Source organism: Toxotes jaculatrix, chromosome 12 (genome assembly GCF_017976425.1).
Source record: "Toxotes jaculatrix isolate fToxJac2 chromosome 12, fToxJac2.pri, whole genome shotgun sequence".
Lineage (NCBI taxonomy): Eukaryota > Metazoa > Chordata > Actinopteri > Toxotidae > Toxotes > Toxotes jaculatrix.
Genome location: NC_054405.1, coordinates 9,393,567 through 9,410,509, shown reverse-complemented (window position 1 = coordinate 9,410,509; position 16,943 = coordinate 9,393,567). Strand labels below are relative to the sequence as shown.

The 16,943-nt window shown below is 40.3% G+C and overlaps 1 protein-coding gene across 1 annotated transcript in view; it reads right to left on the bottom strand.

Moving 5' to 3' along the window:
- Window positions 1–11,539: 11,539 nt before the first annotated feature.
- pcdh1a (protocadherin 1a) overlaps window positions 11,540–16,943 on the bottom strand; it is an 80,208-nt gene continuing 74,804 nt past the window's right edge. The window contains exon 5 of the mRNA XM_041051679.1: window positions 11,540–11,996. Coding sequence (XP_040907613.1) covers window positions 11,626–11,996 — 371 coding nt within the window. The 3' untranslated portion in view covers window positions 11,540–11,625. The remainder of the gene's footprint in view (window positions 11,997–16,943) is intronic.

Here is a 16,943-nt window from a genome sequence, read left to right as displayed (position 1 = left end):
TTCTTAGCATTAGATTAAATTAATGCAAGATTAAATTAATGATGATAGTGTACATGAAACATACCTACCTATTCACACAAAGCAAATGTCCTGTGATGATGATTCACTTAAATTTACTTCATCAATTTTAATGTAGCAATAACATCCTCAGTTAATCAAAGTGAAAGTGCTGGGTAGTAATATAAATTGCTGAGTGAGTTCAGACTTAAAGACTTGTGACTGTCATTTGTTCCACCTATATTTATATTATCAGTCATTTATATAGAAATGGCCTTGAATGGATGAGCACAAAACATGTCTCAGCGCGTCTCTCTCAAGTACATGAAATGGCGGTGCACACACAAGGATGCAGATTTGAATTGATCACACAGGCTTTTTTTTTTTTTTTTTTCCTCCTGTGAACAAACCGTGACAATGTCTGGAACATTGTTTTGCTTATTTGAGCGCAGAGCCTTGAAAAAGCTTCACAAGTAACACGGCAGTTTCTGATCCATGTTACATTCAAATTACTAAAAGACATGGATTTTTTTGAAGTCATTCATCAGTATAGCAACCATAGTGCAGGCTTTTAGAAGCATAGCTCCCAGGTGCATGGTTTATTATATAGAGAGCAGATGTAGCTTGAAGAAGTATTGCTATTTGAAAGTATTTAATTGGAGCCTGCATTTCAAGACAGCCAGCCCTGCCGCTGGTTTTATTCTAATTGCCAGCAGCAACGCACTTAATGAAGCGAGTGGTGAAGAGTGTGGGTAAAAGAGTGAGAGTGACCAGGTTTCCAAGGCAACAGCAGCGGTAGCCGAGTAGTGTTTTCATCTTGAGGAAAAGGCTACAAGAGAGCAGTGTTTCCCTGCAGTGGTTCCTGCAGCTCTGAAATGAATATCTATACAGCAAAAGATATATTCGTAACAATGCTGCAGATGTGCTAAATGCACGCAAACCTGTAGATTGAGGTTTCTACAATTCACCAGAGTAACAATTTTCCTCCAAACCTCAGGATTAGACGTGTACAAGACACTTCTGAAGTACAACAGTACAACAGTCCACCAGGGAGAGAGCGTTGAAAGCTTTCTGTCTTCAGGTTTGAACAAAGAAATGGGCTCATCATTTTTTGCCCTTCTTATGTTACAAATACATATCAGTGCAGTTTCATTGGAATCCAGGAGGTGTCCATTTGCACCATTTCAACCGCAGACGCCCACAATGGGTCATCATTACCCCTGCTGTACAGTTCTGCACACTGACCCGAGCCTGATGGGCCCCGGAAAAGTATCAGATATCAGGTCTGTGGGTTTTTGGTGCATATCAGCCTCGGGTCGGGTTCAGGTTTGGTTATTTTCAAATATCCTTAATGAAGAAATTGCTTTCTTTTTCCCAATGGTCAGCATCCATGTGTGTCGTGTGTTTCAAGTAGGGCACACTATGCCCAGCAGGAAAAGAGAAAGGAAGGCAGAGCATAGCCAATGTGTTGCATTAGCCCAACAGTCAGTAATGGATGCAATAAAGCAAAAACTTGCTAAAGGGAGTGTCTCAAAATCCCCAATGATTCAGGGAAGGATTCTTCACAGAAGGAACATTTTGATCTGGCATGATCCAAGATTATGCGTGAAAATACAACTGTCAAGTTCAGCTGGGAAAGACGTTCAGAGTTTAAACAAGACAGGATCTGGAGAGCATTCTGAAAAGGCAAGAGTGAGAGCTTGATATGGCCTAACGAGTTAACTGGTGATGAGTAAGGGCATTTAAAAATAAACTGTGAGAAAATTCTGCCACAGCATGTTTAAGGTACAATTAATTTTGGCACCAGAGTGTTATTTATTTTTACTCTTATTGATTTAATGGAAATGCACATTAATTTGAGAACGATTTTTCTTAGTTTTTCCTGCCGTTTCAAGTGCCTTTCAACTTATGAATAAGAGATATTTTTAGGCGGTGGAGAATACTGTTTTAATAATCAGGCAACAGTGCGTGATTCAGATTTTCATGCATGCAGGTCTTTGATTGAAACCTTGTATCAAAACAGAAACCAGTTTTATTTTAGTTTGTTTGATTTTTGGTAATTGATGAAAAAAAAATGAAACATTTCACCATCCTTCTCATTTTCAGTGATTTCTTTTTATTTCTTTTTTTTCTGCTTGAAGAAAAGGTCGACTTGGATAAGACAAAGGCAAAGAGCTTGTGCACGGGAAATTGTTCTTAAGGTTAGAAACTATAACATTTAAGTTTAAGGAATGAATACAGAAACCCTTTGTATGCTCCTCCACTACCCTGACACCCACACCTTCACTTTTCAACCCTGTCTCCTAGACGGTTTATAGACACTGTTTACATACAGCTAAATTGCAACAGAAAATATGTTTTGTCGGAGACGCGGTTGCTGGCTTGATTATGTTCAGATGCTATGTTATTTTTTTTAAAATGAATCAATCAATAGCAGAGTCACCAGGAGGTGGTTGGCACGGATGTTAGGTATAGAAAGAACATGAGTGTCGCACCAGACACCAGGGTTTGCAACCAGAGTCCCATCTGGAAAAAGTTATTTTTTATTATATGAAAACAGATAAGGAACATGGTTATTATTATAGTTTATTATTATGTGCTGTCATGTGTCACAGTTAGCTGTCATTTGGGTTATTTTCATCATACATGGAACATACTGTAATTGGTAATTGGCCAATAAAAGCTGCTTGCTTTGTCTTAGTGTAAAGTATAGTTTGATCTCTAATGTCAGGTCAGTCTCCAGTGTTAATTTGGGTACTGTGAGTCAGTGTGAGACTGGACTTGGGTACATGTGTATATGGGCCAGTTTTGGGCTTCAGTTTTATCCTAGTGTTCTTTTCAGATTCATTGAAATGCTTCAGCTTCATAGTTACATTTTTATACTTTAAAAAAAAGCTCACACGGTACCACAGCTGATACCAGCCTGCTACAGTGTAAAAAGAAAATGATCTCTAAAACTGGGCTTTAAGTCAGGCTGCTCATGAGATATGTATGGAGTTATTTACTCAATTTAACATCTTCAATCTATCATCTTCCTGGCCTCATCTTTATTGCGTTGTCAATTACCACATGGACTTGGATCTCTCTCGCCCAATTCTAGGTGACTCTCCTGAATAGCAAAACACTTCCATGAGTCAAAAAGCAGATAATAACCATAATACTGAGACAGCACATCCCTCAAGTAAGAGGGTATCCAGCAGAACATAGACACATTAATAATTGATAGATAGAAAGCCAGCACTACACGGCAATTCTTAGAAGGCCAGTGCCTGCCACAGGAGAAATTTCCAGCAGCAAATAGGTCTTGAAGGTGCCAGTTATGTCATCTTTCACTACAACAGTGAAATGAAATGCCGAGCAAATCTAATAGACTAATAAATTACAAAATGGAGCCCCTTACCCTGAGTTAAAATTCAGTGGAGACCAGAAATGCCGTAATACCTCAGTAACAATTTAAGCAGTGTTACTAAGATCACAAAATATCTTTGAATGGCAAAAAAGAAAAAAAGAAAAAAAAAAAAAAGAAAAGCCTCTCCTCAGCCAAAAGCCTTGAAACCTCAGTTACTGTAACAGGTAACCATTTGGGCAAATAGTGCTCCACTTACCAGCATGCTGTAATACTTCCCCTTGTTGTTTCAAAGCTGGGTACACTGGATCTGTAGTAGATATAAAGCAGCATCCCCAGTCAGTCTATCATCACTGTACTGTAAATCATAGCATGCTTAAACTTTTTTTTCTCTCTCTATTTCTATCATTGGACTAGATGATGCTCTGAGCACAGCAGTCTAGCTGCCCCATGTCCACCTTTAAGGTTACATGTTATTGATAATATTGGCTTTCTCTCACTCCCTAGGAAGCAGGGAAGGCTAAAATTAGCAGCAAGTTAAGCATGGCGTCAGAGCTGATAAAGTCAGTAAAGTTACTCATGCAAGTTTCTTTCGCAGGGGGAGCGTTGGAAGGGAACCTTGAGGCAGATAAAACTGTGTCTCTTCAAGCTCTTGTAGCACTCGCACCTCCATCCTGCTGCTTGGAGCGAGAGAGAAATAAACTAATTTGGTTGTTTCATAGCTGTGTTGGCTTTTCAAATTAAAAGCTCATTTGTGTAATACAACAGTCTTATGAGGAACCAGCTTACTAGGCACACCTATGCAGTCTAAAGCAATCAAGAATATTAGGCCTGATATTTTGTCAGAGAGGTATTGTTCTAATACTTTAGGCTGTAGTTAGTGGCATTATACAAGACTACTGTTAAGTGACTCCATAATTGTAATGAGTACTGTTGTTGCCTCCTTGCACAATGGTCCTCAAGGCACTCACAACAGAGAGTGTTCAGAACCCATTAGGTGAATCCCTCTCAAGCTATTGTCTATTACGACACAGCTACTGCTTGCCTTAACATCAGTTAAGAGGGTGAGAGACCTCTCATAACTTGGTCCATCCGAGTCAAGAACTCATGAGACGGGACCAGAGCTGTGCCATGCTGCCCTTCAAACCTAAAAGCATGGAGAGAAAGTATCTCAGGTACAGCATGGTCCACCTAGAAGCTTTTCATCCTCCATCTCACAGGGAGAAAAATGCACATTGCAATTATGTCCCACACTCATGCCATAGCATGTTATGTGCAACAGGTGCACAATGATGCACAGCAGCTCTTTATCTACTATGCTGTCAGAGGACAGCATAGTAGATCTCCTCCACACATAGGAGTCTCCTCTGTGTGGAGGAGATTGTGGTCGGCTCTCTGCTTTTATACGTGGGGTTTATCAAGGTCTCTTTTAAGGTCTATTTTGAACTTGAAAGTGAACTATGAGTGGTGAGCTGTTCTCCATTAGCCTGTCCATTGCCCCCATTTTCCAGTGTGCATTGTTCTCATCAATGCACATAAGAGCCACTAGTAAGGCCGACAGGAGCAAGAGGCCAATACCCATATCCAAGAGCATACATTGCAGCCTCAAGAGACCTGGGTGTGTGACGGCCTGTGATGATATATGTGTAGATACGTTTTCAAGCCTTTAAAGCTCTGGTAGAATGTGTGTGTACGGTGATGGTAAATATTCTGACAACTTACAGTGCTCAGTTAGACAGTAGCCATATATACAGTGGGTACGGAAAGTATTCAGACCCCCTTAAATTTTACTTACCTCTCCAAGGCTCTTCTCCCCCGATTGCTCAGTTTGGCCGGACAGCCAGCTCTAGGAAGGGTTCTGGTCGTCCCAAACGTCTTCCATTTAAGGATTATGGAGGCCTCTGTGCTCTTAGGAACCTTAAGTGCAGCAAAAAAATTTTTGTAACCTTGGCTAGATCTGTGCCTTGTCACAATTCTGTCTCTGAGCTCTTCAGGCAGTTCCTTTGACCTCATGATTCTCATTTGCTCTGACATGCACTGTGAGCTGTAAGGTCTTATATAGACAGGTGTGTGGCCTTCCTAATCAAGTCCAATCAGTATAATCAAACACAGCTGGACTCCAATGAAGGTGTAGAACCAGCTCAAGGATGATCAGAAGAAATGGACAGCACTCGAGTTAAACATATGAAGGTCACAGCAAATAGTCTGAATACTTATGGCCGTGTGATATTTCAGTTGTTCCTTTTTGATTAATCTGAAAAAAATTCAACAATTTTGTGTTTCTCTGTCAATATGTGTACATTAATGAGGAAAATAATGAACTTAAATGATTTTAGCAAATGGCTGCAATATAACAAAGAGTGAAAAATGTAAGGGAGTCTGAATATTTTCCGTACCCACTGTACATCCTGCCAGGCAAATGCCAAATACAGTAGGCAGCTATTCTTGTAGTTAATGACAACAAGGGTGAGAAGGGAGCAAACAAGTGATATGTACAGTCGTCTGCCTCAGCTTATACATGACTGAAGCTGATGTCAAGCTCAAATGTGATAATGCAGTTGGTATATATTCGTATTATGAGGAAAATAAGAGATCCTTAACATCTGCAAGATGCAATTAAATGTGATGAGCCATTTTTGGGAAACCATTTTATGCTCAGTGTCACTTCCTGCCAGTATTCACTGAGATAATGTGTGAAAAGCAAGCATACAATTGTTGACTACACACAAATCTTTATATAACAATGTCATACACTGACTGAAGTCTAAGCCATAATGCTTACTGCCAGCTATGACTGAGGACGATGTGCCTAATGAGTGTAGATTAACAGGCTTATACAGGGGGAGATTGTTGCCTTTATCTACTTCCAGGAGAGTTAATACCTCCAGTACCTTTGGCCAGTGCAGTTGCTCAGCAGTCTCAGAGGCTGCCTATAGCATATGTTTGATCTTTGAGGCAAATATAATATAGGTACAGTAGGTTGGTCAACTGGAAGCAGTGAAAGGCAGTTTCAAAAGTCAAAGTGCTGGCTTTGTGCGCTTTGGTGATCCTCTGACTTCTCCTCGTGTGTCACCAGCAAGTTGGCCTTTGTGGTTAAGAGTGATATGTCTTGATGAGCGAGTACTGAACAGATTTTCATAAAGACACTCAGAATGTGAACTTTGGTGAGCCCAGTCAGAAGATTAAAATTTCTATTTGTCTATTAATACCTTTGCTTTATGACTAAATATCTTCACTGAAGTCAATGACATTCCCATGAGTCTCAGTTCTACTTTGTGCTTTGTGCTAATTAGCAAATATAAGAGTCTTATCATGTAAAACTAAGATGGTAACAGTGATAAACACTGATGAAAACACTGATTTTCATTAGTTTGAACTTTACAGAAATGACAGTGAATACCACATATATAATAAATAATGCATGCCTAAATATTCAGGAGAAAAAAATACTGTACTGCATCTCTCTAGCTCCTGTTTTGCATATTTGCTTACACCAGATATGAAACCAGAAAAGATCTCACAAGTGACTTAACATGATGACCTTTTGGCTTACACCATCTTCAGCCAAATAAACCCATACTGCCATGCACTTTTCCTCACACTCACATACACACAACATGATGCCCCCTTCTGATATGCGTTGCTAAAGACATTTAACTTTTATATCTGATAGTTCAGCTTTCTTTACAATGAGTATTACATTATTAATACTGTCTTAAAATTTCCCCTTTAGAGTAAAAGGTGTAGTGGCATGTAGTCTTATATTCTCTCTCATCATGTCAGGGAGAATATGCAGCAGAACCACGGCACTAATAAGTGAAATGGGCTGAAAATTCAGCACTTGTTATATAACTGTAGCCCAGAGATGCTTAAATAATATGGTATGTGTGCAACAGTGATTAAGTCAATTAAGTTCACAGTTTATGTGCTAATGATCAAACACAGTAGAAATGCACAGACCATGAACATCCAGACATAGAAAGAGTCCCCCTTTCACTGAGCGCTTTCAACCACAGCTCGCTGTGAATTAAAAAAAAAAAAAAAAAAAAAAAAATCTATTGTCTTTGACTTTAAGCAAAGGCACTCAAAGACATCTCAAAATTAACATCACAAGACAGCATTCTTGTAAGCTGCGCACCAAATGTGCAGCAACGGGCATCTCATCAATGCTTTAAAGAAATGCTCTGTATTAAACTTAAGTGCATGATGGGGACAGTGTACTTGTGGCACATTGTTTCTGTAGCTGAAGTGGTGAAAACAGGTCCTGGGACTCTCCCACTCCAAGCCCTGGAATGCTTCCCTCTCAACATTCTGGAGCTTCCTGACTCAGAAATGAAGAGCTGTTCCCCACATGACAAGAATACTAGTTCTTCTTAATGAGCCTGGGTCCTAGAGTGAGACACATTTTACACAATGTAGCTCCGAGGCTGCAAAGCCTCTTATAAAAACGTAACAACCAAACCCTTGTTTAACACTCAAAAGCGATGAATAATAATAGAAAACAAAGAAAACACTCACAGCATTCATTTTTTCCCTGAAGTGATTTTATTACAAAGTTCATGAGGACTTACAGTATTACAAGAGAATTTGTCAACATGCGAAAACAGAACAAAGCAGAACACAGGAGTTTAACAAACTGGTAAGATAAGACAATCCACTGTTCACAATAAACATAAAAACTGATTAAGTCCTCAGGAGGTGGGAGCCGGTGAATGACTACAGTGCAGGCATAGAACGGCCACATTCACACTGACTCAGCAAAGGTCAATCCAACCAAGGCAAGATGTGCACATCTCAAGAAAACATGTTACAATTTTTATATGCCATCGGCTTTTCTCAGAACTTTTAGAAAGCTTCACTTGTATGTACATAAAACTGTACAAAAACATGGCATCACAAGCATTTTATCCTATATAAATATACCAACAGTTAGGATAACAACTAGATTCTCTCTTGCAAAGACATATTTTCAAGGCAATTGTCTTTGTTCTAGATGAACTGCGAAAAAGATGAAATGTTCAGTTAATTTCAGTTCGTTTGGGAAAAGGGCCGTTTGAATATGAACCAGCACTGACATTTCATAAAGTAAAATGAAAGAAAAAAAAAAGAGTAAATAGTTTCTACCAATTATCTTTGGAATTCATGCTAAAATCATAGCCTGCCTGATAGCAGACACACGGTTGTGGAGATCTATGTACACTACACCACCAACAGATTTCTTTATTTTTTCACACAACCAGTTTGCTAAGAGTCTTTGATCTGTAAGAAAAAAAAAAAAAGAATCTTTTGCCAATTTCAGTACAGTAATTTGTCCATCTGTCCACAGAAATGATCACCATACAATACACACTACAGAGAGGCAAAAGATACTCAAGTGAATTCAACATTAAATCAATGTTAAGTACAAATTAAACATTATCCAACATACTTTTGAGTGTGTTTAAGTGCTTCATGATGTCCTCTTACCTTGATCAAGAAGAACCGTTCTGTGTTGGAGAGAGAAGTAAACACAGTTCATTCAGCATGAGTTCAAAAGAAAGGTCAAACCTGGTGATATATTGTTCCAGGGGTGAGTAGCAGGAGGTCATTATGGGCCAGAGTGAAAGAGTCCTACTCATCACAACGGGGAGGGGGGGGGGGGGGCGATAGGAGGGGCAGAAAAACAGGCTCAGGCTTGTTTTTATTTTGCAGAGGACTTCAATCAAACTCCTGTCATTCCATTTGGTGCAACAACCGACGATGACGACTTATCTGCTAAGAGTTACCCCATTTAATTAATGTACTGGTGATCAAAGAGACAAATCTGAAGATACATTCCAGATTCACTGATGCGATAAGAGTACTCAGGCTGGAATCAGGTTAAGATTTAACCCCAGAGATAAATCTGGATGCAAAGCGGTTGTGAATCGGAACTGAGACAAAGCATTTAAATAGATAAAGTTATGATTGAGGCTATGTGACATTGGTTTTATCACTCAGTGCTATCTTTCTCACTTGTCATTAATTCCAGGTCAGTGATCTTACCCGCTGCTTTCAGTTCCTGAAGCGGCTATCCACAGCTCTGAGAGGGCTGCTCGGGGGAGCCGTGGGGGTTTAATCACAGTGTATCATGGCTGTTGTTTGAATTTTATTTCAGTCGCTAAATGGCTTTGAAAACGGCATAATGTGCTTTCTCCCCCTCAAGGCAGGATAATCGCCCACCTTATTTAATCATGGCCATGTCCAGTAATTTCCATATGTTTTCAGTTTAATTATTCTAAATGCAGTTTTCAATGGCGGCATGATGAGGTAAGTGCTGATAAAAATACCCCTTTTAACTGATTGTAGCTCGACGGGTGGATTTGCATTATCTGGTGGGTGCCTTGTCCTGGGGGTGTGCTCACACATGCCCTAGCTCAGGACTCATTACTCACCCTAATTAGGAAATGTCCATTTTAGGCTCTTCCACCCTTACTCAGAGACACAATCTCACTATGGAAATACTCTGCGGAGGTGAAAGGTATCTACAAATCTAATAAAATCAATGTTTAAATCAAAGACACCGGCCAGCTCTACGAAGTTGTAAGGCAGGCTAGTAAAGTCATCATTAACATCCAATTACTGACTAATATATAGTGTCCTTCAGACATATCCTTCAGATTGGCTCGGAAAATCTTTGTAAAGATGAAGGAAGCCCACGGGCATGCCCTATTTATTTTTTTTTTCTCTCTGTTCAATAGCCAGAGGAGGAAAAATGCCTAATAACTTATTAAGCATGTTGTCCTCAATACAAGGAAAATCATCATTAACTGGTGTTGCAGTACATCGTGCCTGACTCCTGCTATATCCAAATCTATATTTAGATTCAACAATTTCCTGCATGTGCAGATATTAATTACTGATATTGAAATAAATATTTATTTTGAAATCCCTCCTGTTATTGACAATAAGATTTATTCTATTTATTAGGTAATAAATAGAGGCCCACATTGTTAATTCAGTCATTTGTGCTCTGAATAAGTATATACCCAGCGAGAACTGATAGTTTGAAAAACAAAGGAAGTATTCTGAATGTAGAGCACTCATCTAGTTTACATCAGCGTGATATTAACTTCCAAAAGTACTCCGTCTCTCCAGTGGCTCTCAACACTCAAGTGCCCTTTCATGTAAATTAACTCATGCATTCACCAGACCTACTGAAGTTCTTATAGATCACGGGGGCGAAAGAACTTTGAACTTTAGAGGAAGGGACCGTGAGTTACATGTAGAGCCCGTCTGATTGTCACGATAGAGAAAAGCGTTTTTAAACTGATACACTGGTATGATTTCATCAACACGGTGAGTCACACGGGTTTTATGAGAAAAGCCAATCAGAACGTGTGTAGCGAGCGCTCTGCGTTTGGTCATTGTGACTCCGGGGGTACTGTGGCCAAGTCAACCGTTTTCATGATGAACGATAGGTCACAGTGCTGAGAGTCAGTGGAACATAATGTCAGTTTAAATGTTGCCACACAGCTTTCTCCACCAGTGGCAGCGCTCTACAGGGAGCAGAGGTAAAGGCCATTCTACTATGATTAGGGGTCGAAGGTGTGTGTGTGTGTGTGTGCGTGTGTGTGTGTGTGTGATTGCGAGGAGTGGATAAATGCCTTCCACAATATCGAGCTCCACTTCTGGAGATGGTTTCAATCAAGTTTAAACAGCAGCAGCAAAGAAAAGCTTAAATATGCTAAAATTCTGAGGCAAAAATTTTTTTTTCAGCTTATGCCAGACAAAAATATATGTAGAACACACCATTCAAATGTATTTACAGCACTGTACATTAAGATAGACTATTTTACTTGATTGTTAGTCAAAAGTCTTGCCTTTTGATAGGGCCTGACTGGCTGTCTATTAAATTATATCTAATAATGGCACAAGAGCACTGATCACGACTTTCAAATTCAAGAGATCACTTCACAGAATGGGACTTGGCTAACTACAACAATAATTATTTATTACTACTAAAGTAGCAATTACCATCTGCGTTTCCTTATCATCTGTTTGAATTGTATCCTTCAAGATTGTGTATAAATAAATGAGTGAGTGCATCAATTAACTTTGTGGAATTCTTAATAAATATGCTAATAAATTAATAATCTAAGGAGGAAATGACAAAAAGAAGTGTTCATGCCAGTGATTGAATGAGTCACAGCCTATTGTTACCTACAAAACGGGCATTGGCTTTAGTGTGTGGACAGCCTGTTGCTCCTTCCGAAGTGGGTGTATCTTTCCTCATTTGTGCACCAATCAGATGATGATAATTCTCACAGGTAAATTTCTCTTTTTGGAGTGTGGGCAGAAGGTGAGGTGGGTGGGAACTCAGAGGCTACACTCAGGGGCATCTCCTCTAAGGGGCAGTCCTGACTGGTGTCATGACCACTGCTGGAATAGGCACTGCGGGAGGGCGGAAGGCGCGACCGGTGTTCCTCGCCACCCAGCCTGGCGCTCCCGTTTGCCAGGCGTCCCAGGCTCCCTCTCTCCTGGTAAGGCACGAAGGTGGAGAGTTTCGGGGGGTTCCTGGTCTTACGTACAGGGGAGGGATGCCCGGGCATCCAGCAGGCGTCTGAGTGGCCCAATTCGCTGCACTCTGTTGTACAGTTTCCGGTCATTGCCACATCCGGGAGGGAGCGGATATCTGTGGGCAGGAGAGAGAAAACAGCACTATCAGAGAGAGCTCCGTAGTGATAAAGATCGGAGCAACATTCATAAAAGAAAAAAAAAGAAAGAAAGAAGTCATAAAAAGGCATTTGTGAACAGAAATGGTGTCATCTGAAACACCCCGTGAAACACACCCCCCTCCTTGAGGTCTTTGCAGCTGTTGCTAAGCAGTCAGCAGCAGTTGCTATGTTGCTGTTGCTATGCACTGTGTAATGAGCGCCACTGTGTGTGTAGTCCACAAGCTGATGTGATACATTCAGGAGATAGCATGCTGTGTCTATGTCATTTAGAAGTATCCAACAGCAGTTTGTCTGGTATATTTGTAAGACAGTATATCACTGTATTGTTAACACGTTCAGCAGCAACATATTGATTTCTAGTACATGTGATTTGTAAGCTGTGAATGGTGCTCCAAATATGTGTCAACATGAAATAAAGACTATAGGAATGGACAAAAATACTACACACACACAAAGTGAAGACTTACAGGATTTGGTTACAAAGCGAATGTCCCTTTGGGCAAAAGCATTGCTGAATGAGTTATTGATTGACAGTGCTGAAATGAGTTCCCTGCCCTTGATTATCATCCATTTTTTATTCAACTGTTCCTAATTAAATAAATGGGTCCATGACCCAGTGACCTCATTTTAATGTACAATCTGTGAAAGCTCCAAAATAAGTTTGCTTCAACTATCACTCAAGTATCACACGGCTTCCGAGAGCGAAAACTGCACCGAGGAACCCATGTACATGTTTACCAGAAATGTGCAGCTGGCAAACAATAGGCTTGTTAAGCAGCCCACCTGTTGACAAGCTAAACATACAGCCAAGATTAAATGGAAATACCACTCAATTTATCTTTGTTATCCCTTCAGTCTCATACTAGACAGCCAAATCAATGTCTGTGAAGAGAGGAACACACAACTAAGATCTGGGAGTCTGTGGTGTCCCCTACATGTAAAGTTTTGATTGCTGTGATAAATGCATTACTGTAGTGCCACAAGGCTGTTCACACCAAGGAGAAATAAAAAAAACAAAACAAAAAAACGTCCATCATGGTTGCTTTGCCTTGTTTTGTGGCTACTGGACAGCGTGTGAGAGAGAGTAAATGTATTCATAGGGAAAGCAGAGAGCTCAGCGCTGCACACACAACGAGAGGAAAGAGGTTGATGCATGTGAATGATGCAACCACAAGAGATGACGTATTAGAGGAGGTGGTGAGAGTTCACAGCTAATAGAGAAAATGCCAGCTTGACAGTAAGCCTATGAAACGAACCATCAGCATTGTACTCATGACCACTGGCAAGATAATTATCCCGCAAAATGTCAGACCTCTGAGGCTGGAAAAACTGCATCTGGCCCACCAAGGCCTCAATCAATCAAAAGCCAAAGTGAGACAGCTTGCGTGTTGGCCGGGCACGACTGAAGATTTTAAACTGCTAAATAAAAATGAATGGAAGTTGTTTGTTCTCATTTCATTTTTCTTATTCATGTCTAAAATATTCATTTCTCATGGATAATCCATACACTATTGTCCCATTGTTTATTAAAATAATAATAATTGGACAAGAGGAATGCATAGCTCGATCTATTGTTGTAGTTAATCTCATTGTTCCTGTAATCCTAAATAGCTAGATGTTTAGGCTATTTAATACATTTACTTCACAACTGAGCAATGTTCTGCCTTATTCATGCTTAATTATATCATTATGCTTAAGTGGCAAATTCTTCTCTGTGTTTACGAGGCCAGTGTCAGTGAACTAAGATTTTTTTCAAATGAATGAACTGCATTTTTATGCCTGATTAGGAAAGAAGAAACTGAAATTGGAGCTTTACAAAAAGACCAAGGCAACCAAGGCAAGAGTGTGTGTGCACACTGCCTGATGCATGATGATTGGAGTTTCATTTTCTCAGCTCCGCTAAGAGCGTTGTCTGTATGCATCACTGCAGTGAAATGGACTCTTGCTACAAAAGATGTTCATGGGAAGAGAGTTGGGGGAGAGGGTTGAGGAGTACGCTTCTAAGCACAAGCACAGTCGTGTAGGCATCTACTCCAAAAGGATTTCACACTTGATTAAAACCTCTCCACAGCTTCCAGGAGGTTTATGCCACACCAAGCAGCCTCGTGTAAAATTTGGCATGGCTCCACCACTAAAAATCAGTGTATGGGGGGCAAAAAAAAAGGAAAAGAAAGGTACATTTACACAGGTTTTCTAAAACACTTCACGTGTCACAACAGGGCATGTTTGTTTCTTTATGAATTAGAAATTGCCATTATATGTGTGCATGTGATGGGGTTCGGTGTGAATAGGTGCATAGCAAACTCCCAGTTAGCAAAAGAAAAGCACAAATGCTCATTTTTGCATGTTTAATGTATAATTTGTCTTTTAACCCATTCAGCCTCACAAAATAAGTCTCACAAAATTAGAAGCTTAAAGACATAAACACTGCCACATCTTCACTGACAGTGAGGCTGGTAATTGACTTTAGGTCGAACCGTGTTTTGAGAAAATTGGACTTATTTAATGGAATGCCAACCAAAAGAAAACATGCAATGTAAAACGTAAAATGATACCATGTCCTGGTGAAAGGAATTAAAGCACATTCTGAACCGTGCTCATCATCATCAAGGGCCAGAAAATCAGCAATGACAGCTAAATACACCATCTAGCTTGCCATGGTCTGCCATTTTCTTCCAACCGTGCCAAAGCACATATTGCACATCATCAAGTGGGAACATAGATGCTCTAATGCCAGTTATTTTAGTAGGCCATTACCTTGTCTGTTAGTGTTTCATCTAAATTTTATATGCTTTTCTTTCTAAAGTAGCTTTGACATATTGTCTGTTCTCACCAGACAATTTAACAAATGGGAGGTCTATATTCAACCGCAACCTGTCATGTTGGAGTAATTGTTGCTACATGCTGTCATTAGGGCTTTATAGCGCATTTAATTTCCAGTCACACACGTCAAGCTCACAGCATTTTTTTTTTCAACATGTAATAATAATAAATTGTTGATTGTTGTTACGACAGCATGTTATGATAGGGCATATCGTTTCTGAAAGCACAAGTTTGTACATTTGCTTGCGCTGACCTTTCTGTCACACTCAAATCCATCTCTACACAAAAATCAATACTGATAATTATACTTTTGTGTCTGCTTTTTTGCCGCGGCCATTAGCCATCTGTTGCTGTAGTACCCACTTACAGTGTGGCAGAATACTGTACTGTCTGCTCCGCACATCAAAACACACTCCCACACTTAGCTGAAATGATCATTGTTTGAATATTTGGTGGACATGATTCAGCAAATGAGTCAACCATGGGGCGAAGGAGCAGCCGAAGGCACAGTGGGAAAATTGGTATTTTCTCACCCACTCAAACCTGTTTTATGCTGTACCTATACCTGACATAAATCTGCTCACAGTCTGGAACAAACCCTTTCGAGTTTATAGTCTTGTATGTCATGGATGGAGAGCCAAGGTGGACAATGGAAAACAGATGGGCAAACCACAGCACTATTATGCCAGTGGCTGGAACAGGTTGACTGGATTTAGAGAGCTTGTGATTTGGTTTTGAAGAGCAGTGACTCAATGACAATTCTTCCCCTCTGCACAGCAGAATTCTTTTCCTCTAGTCTTGGGGATAGATTGCACCTGCAGCCTTCTCCTTTTATATTAGGTCAGTCCCATCTGCTTGCTTAAAGCAATATCATGAAAAAAAAACAAAAAAAACAAAAAAAAAAAACACAAGCAGAAATTTCCACCTTCTACCACCCTCAGTACTACATCACCGAATCATACTGACGCTTAGCGAAGCTTTTACATGCACCTCCAATGCAGCAGCACTCCACAGTGGAGTTGCAGAGTGGGGGCACACACAAAGCTTAACCCCCCGGCTGACAGATACATGTGAGGGGTGGGTTTGCATGCAGCTTGCATCAGGGTGCCAGTGGGAGGTGTTGAGTGTCTGAGGCAGGCTTCCTCATCGTCTGATCCCCTGCCCACAGGCATGGGGGAAGCTGCCTCTTCCTGAGATTTCACACTGCTCCTCTCTGTTTGATTGCAGCCTCTCCCCACCGGCTGCTTTCCAGCGTGTGCGCCACACTGCTATGATCGATGGCGAACAAATATGAGAGACCCACAGCTCATGGAGGGATAACGGGGGAAAAACAGACTACTATCGTTTGGGAGTGTGTGAGTGATATTAATGGTATATTTGTGGTCCCTGCAAACAGTTCATGTGGTAAACGACTAAAAAGTTACAAGAAACAGATGGAAAAAGAAGAACTATCTGAGCAGACATTACTGTCTGGTGCTGGCTATCAGTATAATAACTGTGTGAATGTATTCTGTGGTTGTCACCCTCCGTGAAGAAAAACAAGAAACCGGGGTTTTGTATTTCTTTAGCTATGACATGTCAAGTCTTGTTATTCAAGCACTTGGAACACTTTCTCACAGTAAGCAGAAGCCACCAAAAACAAGCTTTTTTTTTTTTTTTTTCTCCAGAGATACATTTTTAAGAGAGGAAAACTTGCTACAAGCACAGAAACGTAGTGTTGACATGCATGTTTTCCTTGCTCATTGTATTGGAATACAAACCTTAGACGGGCACTTTCACATCTCACGAGCAAAATTACAATGTGTAGGCTTGAAGGCTTTGTCGCCTCGCCTTTACAGAAAGTGAGATGCGTGATAAAGCTGAGGTTAACCATTTAGTTACAATACTGTGGTGTTATTCCGCAGGTTCATAAACACAGCATCACCTACCTCCTTAGACAGCCGTGTTTAATAAAGGCTATTTTTAAAGTCCGTCATAAATGACATTTCAAAATTACATGAATACATCTCTTTATATTGCCATGGAGATAATTCTACATCTGTCTGGACTCTAAATATAAATGGTTAAATGTTGTGGTGGAA